Consider the following 19,095-nt stretch of genomic DNA (forward strand, 5'->3'; position numbering starts at 1 on the left):
GGTGAGATCTCCCGGGAATGGTCTACAGGCAAGGGAAAAAAAGAACCAGTGCACTCTGCCACATCCCGGCATGCCTCAGAACTGCCTTCCCTCGAGCCCTTTAGCTGCCTCCCATGCGCACGTGTGTGACAACATACACACACACAGATATAATTCCAAAAATTGTATTTTCGGAGGTCTAATCATCAAAATCTCGAAAATGTAATTTTTAGAGGATTCCAATAGTTTCCCTACACTTTGTATATAAGAAAGTCACGGAGGTCTAAAACAAGGACAAATGTGTCTTTGTCCCAAACATTATGGAGGCCACTATATAAGACAGGACGCAGACAGATGAGACAGAAACAAAAAGTAACGCAGAAGAGGCTGCCACTTTACTGGCTATTTGGAGTTGTAACTTATATTGACATGGATAGTTTTATGATATCAAGTCTTTATAGATAATGTTGTGTGGAGTTGCTGATTTGTTGCTGCTGCTCCAGGTTCAAGTGGAAGATTCTTCTTGCATCGGAGTCCACCCTTTTTCTCGTTTCAATGTGGTCCTTTGTCCATGGCATGCAGTGTTTTCCTCAGTTAGGACCTCTGCTTTGTCGTCTGCGACTTCATATTTAAAAGCGTTACTCCCTCTGGTACCAGGGTTTAGATGTGGAAGTTCCCTTCTTAACCCTTTGAACCCTGCATTGGCACTATAACCCCAGCCTCCACAGCAATTTTCCCAATTTTGAAAATCAAAAAGTTTGATTTACAAAGGTAAAATTCTATTATATTATGATAATATGATGATAAGCCACAACTCATTTCATCATTTTGTGCAGACCTAAGGTGCTTCACATGATTTTCACCTCCTTGCGATCAATCGGCTGGTGCCCTCCCTCTGCCCCTCCATGGGTCTCTTGCTTCTGCTATCAAGAGCCCAAACTCCCTTCGGGGGAGTTTGACTGGGGTGGTGGACTTGTCACGTCATAACGCGGGTGCCCTCAGGTAGGCTCAGGGAAGCCAGAAGCCTCTCGTAGAGTAGAAGGGCAACAGCTCTCTTTGCCTGTTGTGTACTTCTCTGTACACACTACACGTTCGTTATTTTGAGTTGCTCCTAAGCTGTAGTACGACTAAAATCTTTTGCATTTCCTTCTAGAAACCTACGAGCAAAAGCAAATTTGACCTGCAACAAAAAAATAAATAAAGAGCAGTGTAACTTGTTAAGAGTGTAAGATCATAACTAGATAGCAGTAAATTATGTGCATACTCTAACATAGTGGAGATCAGTATGCTGGCCAGCTGGATTATGATAGCAGATAGGTTTGGCAGCCCTTCAGGAATAAGATTCTCTGGCGGTGGACTGCAAGGTATAGAGAGCAGGGTAGCGTAACTGTAGCGTAGTGTACCAGCCATGCGTAGGCCGTAATTCAGGTCAGTAGGGTTATGCTGGTAGATAGGTGGGCTGTTATATTGGCTTTTTGGCTATATATCGCTACACAGATGGCCCGAAAACTAGCCTACCACGTTCAAAATGTCAAAGTATTGGCTTCCTAGTCCACAAAGAGAACAGTATGTCAGCCTTCAGCTCCCCAGTGAGAGAGCGGCTCATCAGCTTTTTAGTTTCAGAGTTTTGGAGAGTGTGACAGCAGAATGCTCCCCTGAGAGTTTCCTCAGAATGCCCAGAGGTTCTCTCTCTCGAGAGTGTCCCAGAGATATGGCTGCAGCTAGTTGTTGGAAAGAAATGTGTAATCTCTCGTGATTGGATTAAAGTCAACCTCAGTTACAGAGTCAGTGCCTTCTCATTGGTGCATCCATCAGAATTGTCATTTGTTTAATTTCGGCTCCGTGTCCTTGGGTGTTCATTTCACGTTCTCTAGACCGAAAGAGTCATGTGCAAAGAGGTCAGTTGAACTCTGATTTCCACCTTTGTTACCAGGTGAAGTGCATGCTGGTCCTGTTACGACAAGTTCAGCCACTCATTTTGGATTGTGAGTGGCAGTTTGGCAGAACTGGATGTCTGCATCCTTGTTGAATCTGCTGTCTTAATAGGCCTGCTGTGCCACTAAAGCTTAGCAGAAAGAGCAATGCCCACTTTGCCCTACATTACCCATGTGTTTGAATGGAAGTGCATTAGGCAAATCTAAAAGTAAAAAAATCCAAAGAGTCCAAAATATACGAGTGAGTACCTTAAATGTGTACTGTCTGCTCTGGGTACTAAAACTTTTAAAACGAAATGGGAATCGGGAGAAGACATCAAAAGAACAAGCCAAAGGTTAAAACAGTGTAGAGACGTGACATAAATAAACAAAGCTCCGGACATGAATCAGAAATCAAAGTCGGGATAAAGTGCAGGATTCTGCAGCCAAAAGAGTCACATCATCAAAGTCAAATCAAATCTGGAAACACTGTCCCAAAACAAAGTAAAAGACTAAGGAACAGTCAGGAAATTAAAAAGTCAACAGCCAAAACAAGACAAAAGAAAAATAAGGGGTGTGATATTTCGGTCAGGATCCCTCACCTGGCTGGGGTTCAAGTCTATGTTTTCTGTCCTTTTTGTATTTTGTTGAGCCATTTATTTAGGTTAATGTTGCTTTTGTTAATTATCTGCTGTATTTTTCTTTGACTGTGTTATGTTCCATGTGTTTTGTGGGTGGTTCCCCAAGAGGCGGGGCTACCTGCCAATCACTGCTAGGAACTGCACTTCAATACAATACAATACAATCTTAACTGGAATACAAATACAAAAACATTATTTTCTAAATGCTGCCAGCGCTTATTTCTCCTCTATAAACTTAAACTATTTAAAGTAGACAAGGACCTCATGTTGTCCTTCTATCGCAGTCTGATCCAGTCTGTGATCACTTTCAGTTTCATTGCCTGGTTTAATAGTCTGACAAACCAAAACTCAAAAAAGCTCCAGCAGATTACGAAGTATAGAGCTAAAGTTATTGGGGCTGATGTAGATTGTTTGACTAGTGTGTGTTAGGGGGCAATGTTAAAGAAACTGGAAATCATCTCAACTGATGACAGACATCCATTACATGTAGAACTAAAGTTCAGTAAATCAGGAAGGAGAAAACCCACACAAATCGCTCCAGAAACTCCTTTCTTCCTAGTGCCATACGACTTTTCAATAAGAAATATCGGAGATAATGATTAAGGTTGTTGATATATATCCTGTAACCTTTTTTTTGGTGTAAATATGTATTATCTACCATAGATACTCACGTATTAGTCGATCTCGCAGATAAGTCGAGTGTATTTTTAAGCCAAAAATTACGAAATTTGTTATGACCTGCGTATAAGTCAAGGGTAAAACTTGACAGCTATCAGAGATAGAGGGCAACAATCAGCTGTTAATGGCGACAAAACTCACTTTCACGTCACAGGCATTCCCTCTGTGCTTGGAGAAATGCTAGACTTGTTGACTCGGCAACTAATCCTTGCGTGTGCGTGAGTTGCGAAATGTAAACAAATATAAACAAAGGCAAGATGGCGTCGATATGTCACAAGGGAGCAAAACGAGTGCAGAAAAGAAAACACTCGGCAGACGATGTTTTGCGCATTATCGCGGAGTCGGACTCTGATTTTTCAGAATCGGACTTTATTGACAGTGATCAGGAGATCGAACAAGAGAGTGAGAAGCCGGCATCAGCTGATCGGACACCAGCCGATGCCGCGCCAGCTGATCCGCTGCCAGCGAACGTATTCGCGCAAGGTTCGCGTGGGAGGAATACACAGACATTGATCCGTGGGCTACCGGAGTTCACAAGACGGCATGGCTTACTGTTGGACACGACAGATCACCAGCTGCTGGACTACTTCAGGCTGCTCTCTCCTGATGCTGCTTTTCAGCTACTGTCAGACGAGACAAACAGGTAGGCAGAGAAATGTTTTGAATCGTGGGCTGCGCTTGCATCGCATTGATAGCGTGCGTTGCCTTGGTTCTTTTGATTCCAAATCTGGTTGCACGTGACAGCTAATAGTATGTTTGTTATCCAAAACCTGCAAAAGCTAATGCTCAAATTCAAGTATTTCACAGTTTAAAGAATTATTTAATGAAATTAGAAAAAAACTAGCTAATTAGCAATAGTATTGCTGGCTTATAATTATTTCAAAGACCATGGGAAATGGCAGATGACCGGTAACTTAACATCGTGAAGCGCTGAGTGTACAATGTCATTACCCAAATTCTATGGACAATTGTGTTGCCCCGCGGATAAGTCGACCCTGTTTTTTTGAATGAATTTTAAGGCATAAATTTTTCGACTTATACGCAAGTATCTACGGTAACTGCCTTACCTTAACCTTTCTTGTTTCTATTTGTCTGTTTTATTTTCATTCAGTCTGTTATTAGATGCAACTGAGAAGGCAAATTTCATATTTTCTTGTGTAAACATGACTAAATAAAGAAACCTTAAACCTTAATACAATACAATTTATTTTTGTATAGCCCAAAATCACACAAGAAGTGCCGCAATGGGCTTTAACAGGCCCTGCCTCTTGACAGCCCCCCAGCCTTGACTCTCTAAGAAGACAAGGAAAAATTCCCAAAAAAACCTGGAAGGGAACTTCACCATATAAAACCAGAGGGGCTCCCACAGTTCCTGCCGGTTCATCTTGAATGTAGTAGGGAGTGGTGACTTACTATGATTTTTCTGCGCTTACAGTATGTTGATTATTTGGATTTTTGAACCTGTGCTCTGTTTTTGACTTTGCCTTGAATTTATATTGGGACTTGGGTTGCTTTTGGATTTGCCTTTTACAGACATTGTATGCCTTTTGTGCTCTTTGAAACTTCACATTGTAACCAAGCCTAGTTTCTTTAAAACACATCTTTATTTTATAAAGATCCTGTGTTTGCCCTTTTAATTAACCAAAGTTTGATGGTACACTCATCCTCCCAGTGGACATTTTCTGAACTCTTTAGTTCATAACAATGGGGTCCAAATCCAGAAACAATTTAAAAATCAAAATGCAGGAAATGAAATGCAATAATGCCAGAGCTGAAAACAGAACAGCATCTTCTTCTTAAATTCCTACTGGGGCTGTCCACTGTTACAGGGCCCTGCCTCCCTGGGCTTCACACAAAGGAGACAGGGCTGATAACAAGAAATCAATGCATAGAAACTTAATATGCTACGAAATGGAAAAATAAATTAGTCACACCATAATAAATAAAGTACATACAGAACCAAAACAAAAACATAATTAATATCAACATTCAACATTATAATTAAATAATAACAAATAGACTTACTAAACAAACAATTGTCATGAACTTGAAGTCCCAACCACTAATGAGTTCCAGGGCATGTAGTTCAAAACACTTCCATTAATATCACCGTCAGAACTTGTCTAGAAATAAGAACAAGCACTGTAATCTTTATAAAATGAAAGATTTATCCATCTGTCCATTTTCCAACCAGCTGAATCCGAACACAGGGTCACGGGGGTCTGCTGGAGCCAATCACAGCCAACACAGGACACAAGGCAGGACCCAATCCCGGGCAGGGTTTTATTCTTCACCAAAATGTATTCCAATCATAAGGAAGTTCCACAGAACACAAAGGCAATTTTAGTCAAAGAAAGTCCCAGTACAGAATTCAAATATAGGGGTCAATAAACAGCAAAGGGTTCAAAATTTCCAAAAGATACAAAAGGCGCACAAGCAAAACACAAATAACTCACCGACTGCAAAGCGCATTCATAATGAACCACCAGGAACTATGGGAGACCCTCCGGATTTATAGGGTGAGAGAGAAGTTCTTGCCAGTGATTGACCACCCCCAAAACACATGGAGCATAATAAAGACAACTTATATACATAGACAAAACCAAAAATACACAATCGACATAAATAAAAGAATCAAAAATGAACAAAAGAGACGCAGAATGTGAATTTGGAGAGGAACCCATGCTGAGACCTGATAACAATAAACTTAGCCGGAGAAACAATTTTGGTTGAGCCCAAATGCAAACACAATTTAATGTAAGAAAGCGGAGCAAAACTACAAATATGAAACTAAATGAAAGCAGAACAAAAGAAAGAAAGTAATGGAAAAATCACAAAAATTAAGGATAAAACCTAGACAGGAGCAAGGCAGTGGTGCGACTCTAACATGCCATCTGAGATGGAGATGTTCAGAATGTAAAGCAATGTCTAATGAACTAATCCGACATGACTGGCATTAAATGTTTATTTTAGAGTCTTCACACTGTTCCATTCCATCTGAACTAGTGTGGTGCTGAGGTGTCACAGGGGTCCTAATCTGGGATCCTGAGGTGGTTTGTCATATATCAGCGCTTACTGCTAACCTTCTCCTCCTCCTCCTTGTATCTTGTTCTATCTAGCACCCTTTAGTGGTCACAGTAGGAAGAAACTGACCTAACTCTGAGTTTCTCTGTTTCAGATGATCCCCAGGAACCCAAACTGAATTCACCCAGAGACGTGAAGGCAGGTGATCGCATTTTTGCCAGCTGCGAAGCCCTGCATAGCTGCCCAAGTCACCCCCCTCAATTCACCTGGAGGAACACCAAAGGCCTAAGTCATGCCCAACACCAGAAATTAGAGAATGGCGAGTGGAAATCATCTTCAACACTCGAATTCACTCCTGCCATACAAGATAATGACAAGAAATTGACATGTATGGTGGAGCACAGGGGTGGAAAGATAAAGGAAAGCTTTGTACTTCTGAATGTGAAATGTAAGTGAGGTGGTCAGCTTTGTGTCTCTTTACTCAGAATGGCCTTTTTCACGTGAAGAGAGGAAGTTTTCATGTAACGGCAGGACACCATTCAGTCCATCAACGTCCTTTGGTTTCCTTAGTTCTATTCGGATGGGGTTAGTTTTATACCAGGAAGTGGGTTGAAGTCAGTGCTTGAAGTGGTCCGGTATTCCCAGTACTCTGATCCGGCATTTCCCTGTTCTTGACTTATGGAAGCTAATGTATGTGTACCATCAAATCAGACCACATTAGCAACCCTTATTTATAGTGCTAATATGTCCATGAGGAAGTAATTAGTGCGCTCAGAACTTTGAGGAATACTCCATACCCTTGTTATTACCGGAGGACCGCTGAAATTTTAGTCTCGTCAGAATCGCACAGATGACTCTGTTACTGACACACAATTTGTAAAGTCAGGTGGGACTAAAATTCCTGAGGTTCTCCACTAAGAATTACTTTACCCCGACTCCTGGTTCTAAAACCAAACCCGTCATAATAGGGCTTTGCATATTTTTCAAAAGATCTCACCGTCACTTACCGGACTTGCTAGGCTCCTGTAGATTCCCACAGTTCTTTCTATGAAGGGGTTCTTACTTCAAAGAGTTAACATATGAAAATAATCTAAAAAAGCTCTTCCATCTTTTTTTTAGATCAGCCAAGGATTCAAAACAGTTCATCTTGTTCAGTCGACACCACGACTGTGAGCTGCCAGTGCCATGTGGATTCCAATCCGGAGTCTCAAATTACATGGCGTGTACGAAACAGAGAAATGGGGGCCAACATCACCTATCAGAAGGGAACGACAACTGTTGGAACTCTGCAAGCAGCGTTTCCGCTCAGCAGAAATGTTTTGTGCTTGGCTACAAATTCTTACGGAAAGGATGAGAAGTCATTTCTTCTGCCCTTGCACGGTACTGTGGTAAATTAGGAATGTGGGGGGGAAAAGGCTGTGTACTGATGGAAATTAAGTGGGGTCTGCTACCGTCATGACAAGAACGATCAAAGAGTTTCTGTTTACCTCGTTTAGTGTGTGCAAAGGACACGAAACGATATAAAAAAGTGAAGATAGATACAAAGTGATGAGAGAACACATGAATTACATATCAGTGAGGTGACTCTGCTTAAAAACTGTACGCAAAGGTGAAAAACAAAAGAAATTCATAAAAAAAACATACGAGTGAGGCCACTCTGGTGTGCCCGTCTCAATGGTCACATTTTGGTATTATGCTGTGAGATATTTGATCTGGAGTGTCAGGATTTCTGAGTTTCTTGTCAGAATTTTCAATTGGAATGCCTCCACAAGTCAAATTTCCTACCTGCACACTCGGGGTGGGTGTGTCAAGTCCAACTTTGTCCGACTTTAGATTACGACCTGAATCCAAAATGGCGACGTACACTGCGAACTTTAGTGGAGTACTGTGGATGGATGTTTATTAGCACTATTGTTTATCAGTGTCTCTGTGCATTGTTATCAAGTGGTATTATTCCCGAAAAAAGCAAGCACAAGAAAGGTTTTCCTTGGGGTGTCTACATTGGTTTTCCAAAAATTTTGCTGGACTGTAGTCAACTTGGGGGTGACATCATTCCCAGCTCCGACATCCGACTTCTGAGGTAAATAGAACAATAGCATTAGGGTTTATCTGTTTGGGAGCAAGAGAGGCAAAGCTGGAACTGCAGTATAAAATGGGGTCCTGGATTTCCTTCTGAGTACTAGTCTTCTCGGCTGAGGACGGATGAGGAATATTGATAGAGTGTGTCACGGCATTACGCATAAACCCCTTTGACTCTTGCATCTGACAAAGGCAGACAGGTACGTCAAAATCTGGTAGGAAGAAAGTGGAGCGGCTTATCTGATACTTAAATGAGTGGTGTTATTTGGATATTTTTGTGATCAGGTGAACAGGATATGAAACCAAATTACATGAGGCGTTGTTTGTAAAATGGTACACTTTAATATTGTCAAAATAGCAGATTTCACACCTAAAAAAGAAAATGTGTAACTTACGCATGAAACATCCAATTTATTTTTGTAATGTGGCACAACAATCATTTCACTCATCTCTCTTTCTCTCAATATATACTGTATATCTCTCTATCTATCTAGCTATTGTGACAGATTAAGGTCTCCGTGACCCCTTGAACCCTCAGACCATACATCAGACACCAGGTAAAAGTCCAAATGTTATATTTATTAGGACAATAACATGCACAAAGCACCATTCCTCTCCACAATACTCAAATAATTAATAAACAATCAATAATCCTCCTCACTCCCAGACGCATTGCCACCCTTCTACCCAGCTCAGCTCAACGTCTGGGATTTCCCATCGTCCTTTTATATTCCCTGACCCGGAAGTGGTTCCACCCTACAGTCCATGTGATTCCTTATCACTTCCGGGTCAGATAAAAAGTCCTTTTCTTCATCTCGGAAGCACGTCATTTCCTTTGTCACTTTGCCTACAACGTACTTCTGGGTTATAGGGCACAAACAACTCTCTGGGCCTCCCTGCAGCGTCATCTGTTGGCCCCTGTGGTATCCAGCAGGGCTGTAAAGGAAAACTCCATCGCCCAGGATTCCCTGCTGGTATTAGGGGCACTTCCATGCCACAGGAACAGCTCCATCTGGCGGCCTGGGGGTGTTGGCCGGGGTGACAGGCCGGCCATATCCCACAGTATTCCCCACCCAGCGAAGAACCAAGGTTCGAAGCGGCCAGCCCCGCGAGGGAGGTCCTCCTCCAGGAGGATCCATGGGTCGAGCCATGGCTACGTCGTAGAGACTCCTCGGAGAACCTAGGGGGAACGTTGTATTGGGAATCCCTCTGATCCCCTGTCGTCCGAGGACAACTTCGCCATAAGTGGCCCGGCCGGCGGCAGTCGTAGCATAGCCGCCGTCCTCCCGTTTGTATATATATGGAATATATAAAATTCTTTTCGCGTTGGAAACGGAAATTACGTATGACCACGTGATATGGAAATTATGTATGACCACACGATATGGAAATTACCTATGACCACAAAACATATTATAATACAGGAACTAGCCAGGTGCGTTCTGACAGAGAAGTTTTATTTATTCATCCACGTGACTGTCGCTGAAACTGCCACATTGTAACTTTTTTTTAATTGGCAGTACTTGATAGTAGAAGAGATGAGGAAAACAGCTTTGCGTCTTTCTACTTTTCAACTGCGGCGAGCTGTAAACAATGTGTGTGAAAACAAACTGGACGCTGGGAGGCGCGGAATGTCAGGCTGCTCCGCGGGGTCGAGAGCTTAGCAGTTTCGGGCAGCGTCCTCTCTTCTTGCACCCTTCAAGTCCCCCGTCGGCTCCTGGGAGAGTGGAAATCTTTGCAAATGAGTGTAATCGGCGCCATCGAAGCAGGACTATGTTTGTAAATTACCCTGCACAACTACTTACTGTCCCTTAAAGTAAGTTCAGGTCACTAAAACCCCACAACATTCAAGGTTGCTTTTGTGATTAATTGTTTTAACAAGTAAATCACAGGCATGTAGTGCAAGGTTGTCAGGCAAAAATTTGGACAATCACATAGAGCATGTAATTTCTATACCACAGCGGTCGTGTGGCGCCTTTCACTAGGGATCTACTACTTACCTGTTGTGTTATAGCGCCTTTAAAATGTAGTTTACCCAAAACCACTCCAGTAGTCCTCGATGTATCTTTACTTCTTAAATGTTAATGTTTTACTGTTTAATAACTTATAGACTACATTTTATTTTTTTCCCTTGCACTCAGTGAGCGAAGCCACTGGGTAATCAACTAGTATATATGTCTATATATATAGATATATATACTAGGGGGCTCTGCCCCCTGCTCACTTCGCTCGCCCACCCCCGGGTTTGGTTAACCAGATATACAATTTTAACAGATTGTTATTTTCATGGGAATTGTTACATATGCATTATTCTCACTTTTAATTTAAAACTTCAGTAAAAACAATATTTGGAATTAACTTTTCTTCAAGATCACATTGAATTTTGATTCCATTTTTGGACTTTCATCATGACAATGCAACGTATAACCTGTGAGTGAATATCGTTTCTTTTTCTCTAATAAATTACTTTTCTGAATGTTTGTCCATGCTCTTTCTTCTTCGCTTTGTCGTTGACATGTCATCTAGAATATGTAAAATTATTGTCCTGATAAAATTTATAAGAGCTGAGAGCACATTAAGTGTGTCTGACAAAAACATTCACACGACTGAGGTTAGATGACCTTTGGTCTTGCTTTAAAACAGTTGTAAGTAGGGTGTGACTTGAAAGAATCTCACATTCAAAGTCTCCATCTCACGGGACTTCATACCGCAACAACGTTTTTGGAATCTTTTAATTCTCGCTGGCAACATGAATTAGATGATCTACAACTCAATGACTTAAAGTTTAAATCCGAACAATATATTTGGTCTCTTTTCACTGTTCCATTATTTCACAGAGTAATCATTTCCTTTTGTTTGCACTAATGTGATCTCTACTATCCTTTTTTGAGACTTTCAAATTTTCGTACTTCCATTATCTCTAACCTGCTCTGCATGTGTACCACGCCAACATTTTTGAATTCTTTACAACGTTCTATTTTGTCCTTTATTTCCGGGTGTGGACTCGTCTCACGGGACTTATAAGTGTCTCTCTGAGAAAATCACGTCTTGTCACCTTCCAAGATTTTTTTTTATAATAGAGAGATAAATACAGGGTGGCCCATATTTATCTATATGATTGAAAAGGCCTTATTGTCAGGAAACTACCAATGTTATTACAAAGTAACATAATGGAACATGAACATTAAGAACCTTAAATGTTTTTTAATCCCCTGTTTTCCATGGCGTGGTCCACCAATGCGCCATCCAGATCAATACACACTTGAAGAAGAACTCAACTTTGAAAGGCATTCGCCACAAGAGCTGTGTTGGCATCGGTACGCACACTCTTGGGCCTACCTGCTCCCTTCGCTTGCAAAACAGTACTGCTGATGTCAAATTTTGTGTTTATTCTTGCGATGGTCAGCACACTAGGGCCACTGCCTCCAAACTCAACTGCCATCCTTTGTTTCACCACCGCATAGTTGTTTGTTGTGGAGTATAAACGCACACAATGTATGCGCTGCTCTAGTAACAATCAATTTGCCGCCATTCTGTATTCGAACACAGCAGGGGTTGCCGGCCCAACACATCGTTACTTCCATTCTCAGGCTACACAGTGATGCCATTTTCGATACTTTGCATGTAGTAGTTTAAATGCTACAGCCTGTGAAATGTCATATACATAAATATGGGACACCAGTTGAGCTCTCTTTCTCTCCCTCTAAATCCTCCTTTTCTGCCTAAATCCTTCTTTTCACCGCTCCCCTACACTCCACCCCTAACAATGTAAATCCCTCCCTTGTCACCAAGGATTAACTCTGTCCAGATTCTCAAGTGTATCGCTGTGGATTCATACCAGAAACCACAAAGCATCTCAGCTCGCAGATTGGTATTGTGGTAACCTACCGGTGGTCAACCATGAACCCACAACATCTGGTTCAGAAGTGGTCTCCTTACAGTTTGAACTAACTCCTTGTCCCAGCCACACAAGTTTCACCTCTGAAATACTGAGAGGTGAGCACTTCCAGGTGACGTCGGCTCTTTCACTCTATCAGCACTTATGTGGCAATGCTGCATGGAAATAGTGAGAGCTGAGAGAAGTATAAACTGACATCATCAGTTTGTTTCCAAGATATTGCTAGCAATTTTGTCAATTTCCAATTTTTTGGGCATGCCCCAGGAGAAGCTATCAGGTAGCCTTAGGAGTCTGGTTGAAGTCAGATTAGCCTCTGCTGGACAGACCAGGTAAAAGTCTGGCCTGCTCCATACCTTCTTTTAGAGGCCTCACCCCAGTCTGCCTAGAAGGAAACTCCTATATCAAAACAGAGCACTGCCATCCATACTATATGGGATGGCACACTGCAGTGCAGTCCAGTGTTTCTGCTTTTGCCAGGAGGACTGGTGCCAAGATGCTCCTCTGCATGATCTTCATCCTCTGTTGGGTACTGTTTAGAAAAATGTAAAACACTCACAGCGGGCAAACTATGGACATCAGCAGACTGAGGCTTTGAATGAATATCACACTTAGGAAGGGAATTAAAAGCCTGCTCACATCTTAATGGGGGCCATCCTGGTGCTCTCAAATGGTCTGAGATGCTCTGCCTTGATAAGATCTGCCCTATGCAACCTTGAATTAGGTTAACACCAGTCAAGCCCTTCATGCCACACCAAGGGTTTCTCTCCTGATTAGGGTGCAAATGTGTGTTTTGTGTCATGGTTGTACCTTTTTGATTTATTTAAATGTGTTACTGTTTATTTTGTTTATGATTTGTAGTATTTTTGTACCTTTTATGTATCTGTATCTAAACCTGTATTATGCTCTATGTATTTTGCAGGTGGTCCCCCAAGATGTGTGGCCACCTGCCAATCTACGCTCTACAATTCTGAAGGGTCCTCCCACAGTTCTTGGCAGTTAGGAGTGATGAGATCTGAGTGCCATTCAAATGTGCTTTGTGGTTCTTGGATTGCTGACATCTTACGTTGTATTCTGACTCTTCTTGAGATCTGTATTAGGACTATTGGTTGTGAAGGACTGCCTTATTGTTTTGGGCAAATCTAATTGTCTTTGTCCCCACAGAGCTTCATTGTTATTGAATAATGTTTTAAATTTTATTTTGTAAAGATTCTGTGAGGCCCATTCCGTGTCTAGGTTGGGTTTTTGACAGGACTTCTCCCTCTAGTGAGCATTTTTGAAGTACTTTTGGGACATCATAATAATAATAACTATTCTTTACAATCATATAGTGATTTTTTCACTACTCAGAACACTTTACACAGCGAGTGAGGAGCCACTTCAACCACCACTAATGTGTAACATTATTCCACCTGGATGACACAACAGCAGCCATTTTTCTGCCAATATGCTCACCACACATGAGCTATTAGGTGTGAACTGCTGAGACAGTTAGCCAATTAGATGCAGGGGAGTACTGGGGGGCCAGAATGACCAGGCCATGAAGGGCAATTTAGCCAGGGCATCAGGATACACCCTACTCTTTATGAAGGATGCCCAGGGATATTAAGACCACAGAGAGTCAGGACCTCAGGTTTTACATTACATTTTAACAACACAGTGTCCTCCATCACTACACGGGAAATTTTGGATCCACATTCAGACCACAGGATAAGTGCCCCCTGCTGGCCTCACCAACAATTCTTCCAACAGCAACCCCAGCTTTTCCTAGGTGGTCTCCTATCCAGGTACTAGCTGGGACCTAACATGCTTAGGTTCAGGTAGATGACCTCTCCCAAAGTGCTTTGAGGATCCTAGTTCATGTCATGATTAGGTTTTTGTGATATTATTTTGTAAATTCCACTTCTTGACCACTATTTTCAGATCCTTCTATTGCAGCCATTGTTATTGCGGCATCCTGTGTTTCTAGGGGAGGGGCTTCAAGGGTCATGACCTGCAGGTAATCTGAGCAACAGGGTTAAGGGTCGGCTGTGGGCTCCTTTCATTATCCGATCTGCAGATACCACCTCTTAAAACAATAAAGAAAAGAAAATAATTTAGGGGTCTTGTGCTTAGGGTTAGCATTAGGGTTAGGGTTTCATGTCTTTCCTTGTTTTCACGACTTTGATTGTTGTCTCTCATTAGGATTGGGTAGCTAGGTGTACTTTGATTTGTTTTGGTTTCAGTTTTTTCCCGGTTAGCTTAGTAAATGTTCACCTGTCCATTTCTCGGCATGACACGTATACTTTCAAAAAATTACCCAGGGCAGGGCAGGTGGACCCGAAGTAGTGGTGGTGCAATTTTGCTTTTTTTTGTGCTGAACTTGCTCTAAATAAATAAACACATTAAGACAGAATGCAAGAGGCCACACGAATAATGCACACCAGGCAGTAATAAGCTGGAGTGTGGAACGTACTGTATGTGTCATGTGATCAGTACAGAAGTACCAGATGTGCATACTTACTGACAAAGTAAAACTAGTGTGGAAAGAAGCACATTTTTCTTTTCACTTATTCTTGCCTTATAGGCAACATTAGAGTTTGGCTCAATAGCCCCCTCTAGAGACCACAAATGACAGTCATGATATCTGATTGACATGGAGGTGCTGGACATACTTACTTAACTACTCAGTAAAACTGCCACCTAAGGGAGTCGATTAATGCCCAGCTGTGGCTGGGTGGTCTTTTGGCCTAACCACCTTGAGCTTCCTCTCCTCTCCACTCTTCTGACCATAGCATCGGACCCATCATTATTATTAGAGACTTAAAAAAAGAAGTTAACTTCTCTCCAACTCTTTTTAGAGACTTCAAAACATTTTTTTTGTTTCCTCTTTTTTTTTTTTAGAAAAGCCAGAAATTCACAATGATTCCAGATGTGCCATCAATGCCACCGGCCTGTTTTGTATCTGCTTTGTCAACTCGACTCCCCCGGTGGACATCCAATGGCAGCTCCCTGGGGCCAGCCTGTCGAGCTCCATCACCAAAAAGCAGGGTGATATGACAACTGCCATCCTAATGGACCCCATCACCTCAAGCCAGAGCATCTCCTGCTTGGCAGTGAACGATTACGGCACAGCCAGCATGACCTTCACGGTGCCCAAATATGGTACAGTGTTCTCTTGAAGACAACGGGAGTTAAGAGGAAACAATTAAGAGCCGTTTTCTTTATCACCGACTCTGTCAGTGAGCCAGTTACTTCACTCCTTGTATCTTTCAGAGTTTACCCTCAGCGTCAGTCCCAGTTTAATCCCAACACTTCCCCCATTGTAGCCTTTCCAAGCCCTTTGTTAGCCTCAATTGCCCTTTCCAGTTTAATTTTTTAGGAAATGTTGGGTCATTAAGATGTAAATCCCAACTTAATCACTCATTCCTAGTAGTTCACTGGGCACTCAGAGTTTTCCCAACGTAAATCCCTGTTTAAATCCAAGTTAACTGGATACGGTGCTATATTTACAGCAGTGCCCACATCACTGCACTGGGGCACTGGGATCCACATTCAGAACTCAGAGTAGGCGCCCCCTACTGGCCTGACCAGAAGCTCTTCCATCAGCAACTCCAGCTTTTCCTAGGTGGTCTCCTATTCAAATACTGGCCGGGTCCAAACGTGTTTAGGTTCAGGTAGATGACCTCTCCTGAAGTGCTTTGAGAATCCTAGTTCATGCCATGATTAGGTTTGTGTGATATTATTTTGTAAATCCTACTTCTTGACCACTATTTTCTGGTCCTTCTATTGCAGCCGTTGTTAGTGCCGCATCCTGTGTTTCTAGGGGTGTGGCATCAAGGGGCGTGACCCACGGGTAATCTGAACAACAGGGTTAAGGGTCGGCTGGGGGCTCCTTTCATTATCCGATCTGCAGATACAACCTCTTAAAACAATAAAGAAAAAATAATAATTTAGGGGTTTTGTGCTTAGGGTTAGCATTAGGGTTAGGGTTTGATGTCTTTCCTTCTGTTCACGACTTTGATTGTTGTCTATCGTTAGGATTGGGTAGCTAGGTCAGGGTGGGGTTTGATTTATCTTCAATTTTGTTGGGTTATAAATTGATCTATTTGTATGGAATGATTACAATGAAAATTAATAAAATAAAAATATAAAAAAAAAAAAGGATTGGGTAGCTAGGTGTATTTTGATTTGTTTTGGTTTCAGTTTTTCCCGGTTAGCTTAGTAAATGTTCACCTGTCCATTTCTCAGCATGACACGTATACTTTCAAAAAATTACCCAGGGCAGGGAATGTGGACCCGAAGTAGTGGTGGTGCAATTTTGCTTTTTTTGTGCTGAACTTGCTCTAAATAAATAAACACATTAAGACAGAATACAAGAGGCCACACGAATAATGCACACCAGGCAGTAATAAGCTGGAGTGTGGAACGTACTGTGTGTGTCATGTGATCAGTACAGAAGTACCAGATGTGCATACTTACTGACAAAGTAAAACTAGTGTGGAAAGAAGCACATTTTTCTTTTCACTTATTCTTGCCTTATAGGCAACATTAGAGTTTGGCTCAATAGCCCCCTCTAGAGACCACAAATGACAGTCATTAATATCTGATTAACATGGAGGTGCTGGACATACTTACTTAACTACTCAGTAAAACTGCCACCTAAGGGAGTCGATTAATGCCCAGTCGATTAATGCACAGTTGTCGCTGGGTGATCTTTTGGCCTTTTGAACAGCTGGAAGTTTATTTTCTTGAACATCTCACCACCTTGAGCTTCCTCTCCTCTCCACTCTTCTGACCATAGCATTGGACCCATTATTATTATTAGAGACTTAAAAAAATAGTTAACTTCTCTCCAACTCTTTTTAGAGACTTCAAAACACTTTTTTGTTTTTTCTTTTTTTTTTAGAAAAGCCAGAAATTCACAATGATTCCAGATGTGCCATCAATGCCACCGGCCTGTTTTGCATCTGCTTTGTCAACTCAACTCCCCCGGTGGACATCCAATGGCAGCTCTCTGGGACCAACCTGTCGAGCTCCATCACCACAAAGCAGGGTGATATGACAACTGCCATCCTAATGGACCCCATCACCTCAAGCCAGAGCATCTCCTGCTTGGCAGTGAACGATTACGGCAGAGCCAGCATGACCTTCACGGTGCCCAAAGATGGTACAGTGTCCACTTGAAGACTATGAGAGTTAAGAGGACACAAATAAGAGCCGTTTTCTTTATCTGTCAGTGAGCCAGTTATTTCACTCCTTGTATCTTTCAGAGTTTACCCTCAGCGTCAGTCCCAGTTTAATCCCAACACTTCCCCCATGGTAGCTTTTCCAAGCCCTTTCTTACATTCAATTGTCACTTACAGATGAATCTGTTAGGAAATGTTGTGTCGTTAAAATGTGAATCCCAACTTAATCACTCATTCCTAGTAGTTCACTGGGCACTCTGAGTCTTCTCAATGTAAATCCGAGTTAACTGGTTGTGGTGCTATATTTACAGCACAGTGTCCCCATCACTGCACTGGGACACTGGAATCCACATTCAGAACTTGAGTAAGCGCCCCCTGCTGACCTCACCAGCACCTCTTCAAGCAGCAACCCCAGCTTTTCCTAGATGGTCTCCCATCCAAGTACTGGCCGGGTCCAAACATGCTTAGGTCCAGGTAGATGACCTCTCCTGAAGCACAGGTTATTGTGCCAAATGACAGGTGATGGCCTTCAAGTCAAACTTCTCACCTTTGTCCATGTTTAGTGTCTTTGCACCTATGGAAGGTGCTCACCAGAATATAAAGAAAAACCCTGAGCTATCTAAACAATGGCCAACAGAAAACCTGCATGGGTGTCCCTATCTACTAAAAGTGCACTTACCTCCCAAAGTGTCTCTGGACAGGGAAAGAAGCCCTCTGAGCTGATACGGAGATTGATTAGTGCTCAACCATAACGAGTCAAACATTTTCAGAAGTGACACCCGACTCATCCTAGTGGTTCTCCATTACAGCATTTGTTATTTTCTGTCAGGTTTTCCAAAGTGATTGTGGTAAACTGGATATTTTACTAATCTTTGAGCGTCCTTCTCACTTCACCACTTCCTTGCCTCAGCCCTCTCTGTTCTCTCTGTCTCCTTAGATCTGATGTGGTACCTCTTCATAGCGCTGCCGAGTGCCGCTGTGCTCCTAATCGTTGTTCTCGTTGTTGTGGTGTGCAGGCGGAGAGCTGGCAAAAACACGTGAGTTACTTCAACTTAACTGAGGTTTACTGATATGTCAGATGTGGGTGGGCATTTAGGATTTGTGCCAGGATTCATTTAATATTGAAATGTTAGAGATGTGCACCCTACTGTGTGATAGCTTCCATTGTTCTGAAAGTTGCAACTGTTAAGCCTTAATGATATTCTCATCTTATTTCCGAAATATAAGCGGGAACCCTACAGACAAATCCGGTGATGAGTGTGGCCAACATCCGACAGAACGCTTAAAATCCAAATTTTGGGTTGTCCTCAAGTTTTGGTTTAAGTTCCAGGTAGAATTTATGGTCATATGCACCTTGCTGTGTCCATGAATTCTACAACAGCAATGTTAGGATTGTGTTTGCCTTTTCTTTTTGTCATGTTTGCAATTTCCCTTTTTTTGAGTTTCATTGAGGATTTCCTTTGTCTTCTTTCTTTGTCTGCTTTCCCTTAACCCCAGTCCTAATCGTTTACGACTCGGTTAATGTGCCAGTGATGACCTAAAGGTCCTGTTGAAGACGCCTGCTACCACTACTCATGTGCTGTGGCATTGGCCCATTTAGTCAGCTTGTACTCTTCAGCTCTCATTGAGTTTGTTCTTATGTGACTTGTACTTTCTGTTCTGCCACCAGCTGGAGAAGAGTAGGCCACTATGGTGGTTAAGGTGGAGCAGGAGATGAC

The 19,095-nt window shown here is 42.2% G+C and overlaps 1 protein-coding gene across 2 annotated transcripts in view; it reads left to right on the forward strand.

Annotated features, from left to right (window-relative positions):
* Nucleotides 1-19,095, forward strand: part of LOC114667887 (myelin-associated glycoprotein-like) — a 41,137-nt gene that overhangs the window by 17,309 nt on the left and 4,733 nt on the right. Inside the window, exons 4-8 of one of the 2 annotated variants that reach the window (XM_028823403.2) lie at nt 6,390-6,683; nt 7,355-7,615; nt 15,093-15,353; nt 17,098-17,358; nt 18,315-18,414. In XM_028823403.2, the coding sequence (XP_028679236.2) occupies nt 6,390-6,683; nt 7,355-7,615; nt 15,093-15,353; nt 17,098-17,358; nt 18,315-18,414 (1,177 nt within the window). The remainder of the gene's footprint in view (nt 1-6,389; nt 6,684-7,354; nt 7,616-15,092; nt 15,354-17,097; nt 17,359-18,314; nt 18,415-19,095) is intronic. The other variant, XM_051920689.1, reaches the window with a different exon arrangement.

This window comes from Erpetoichthys calabaricus, chromosome 17, assembly GCF_900747795.2.
Source record: "Erpetoichthys calabaricus chromosome 17, fErpCal1.3, whole genome shotgun sequence".
NCBI lineage: Eukaryota > Metazoa > Chordata > Cladistia > Polypteriformes > Polypteridae > Erpetoichthys > Erpetoichthys calabaricus.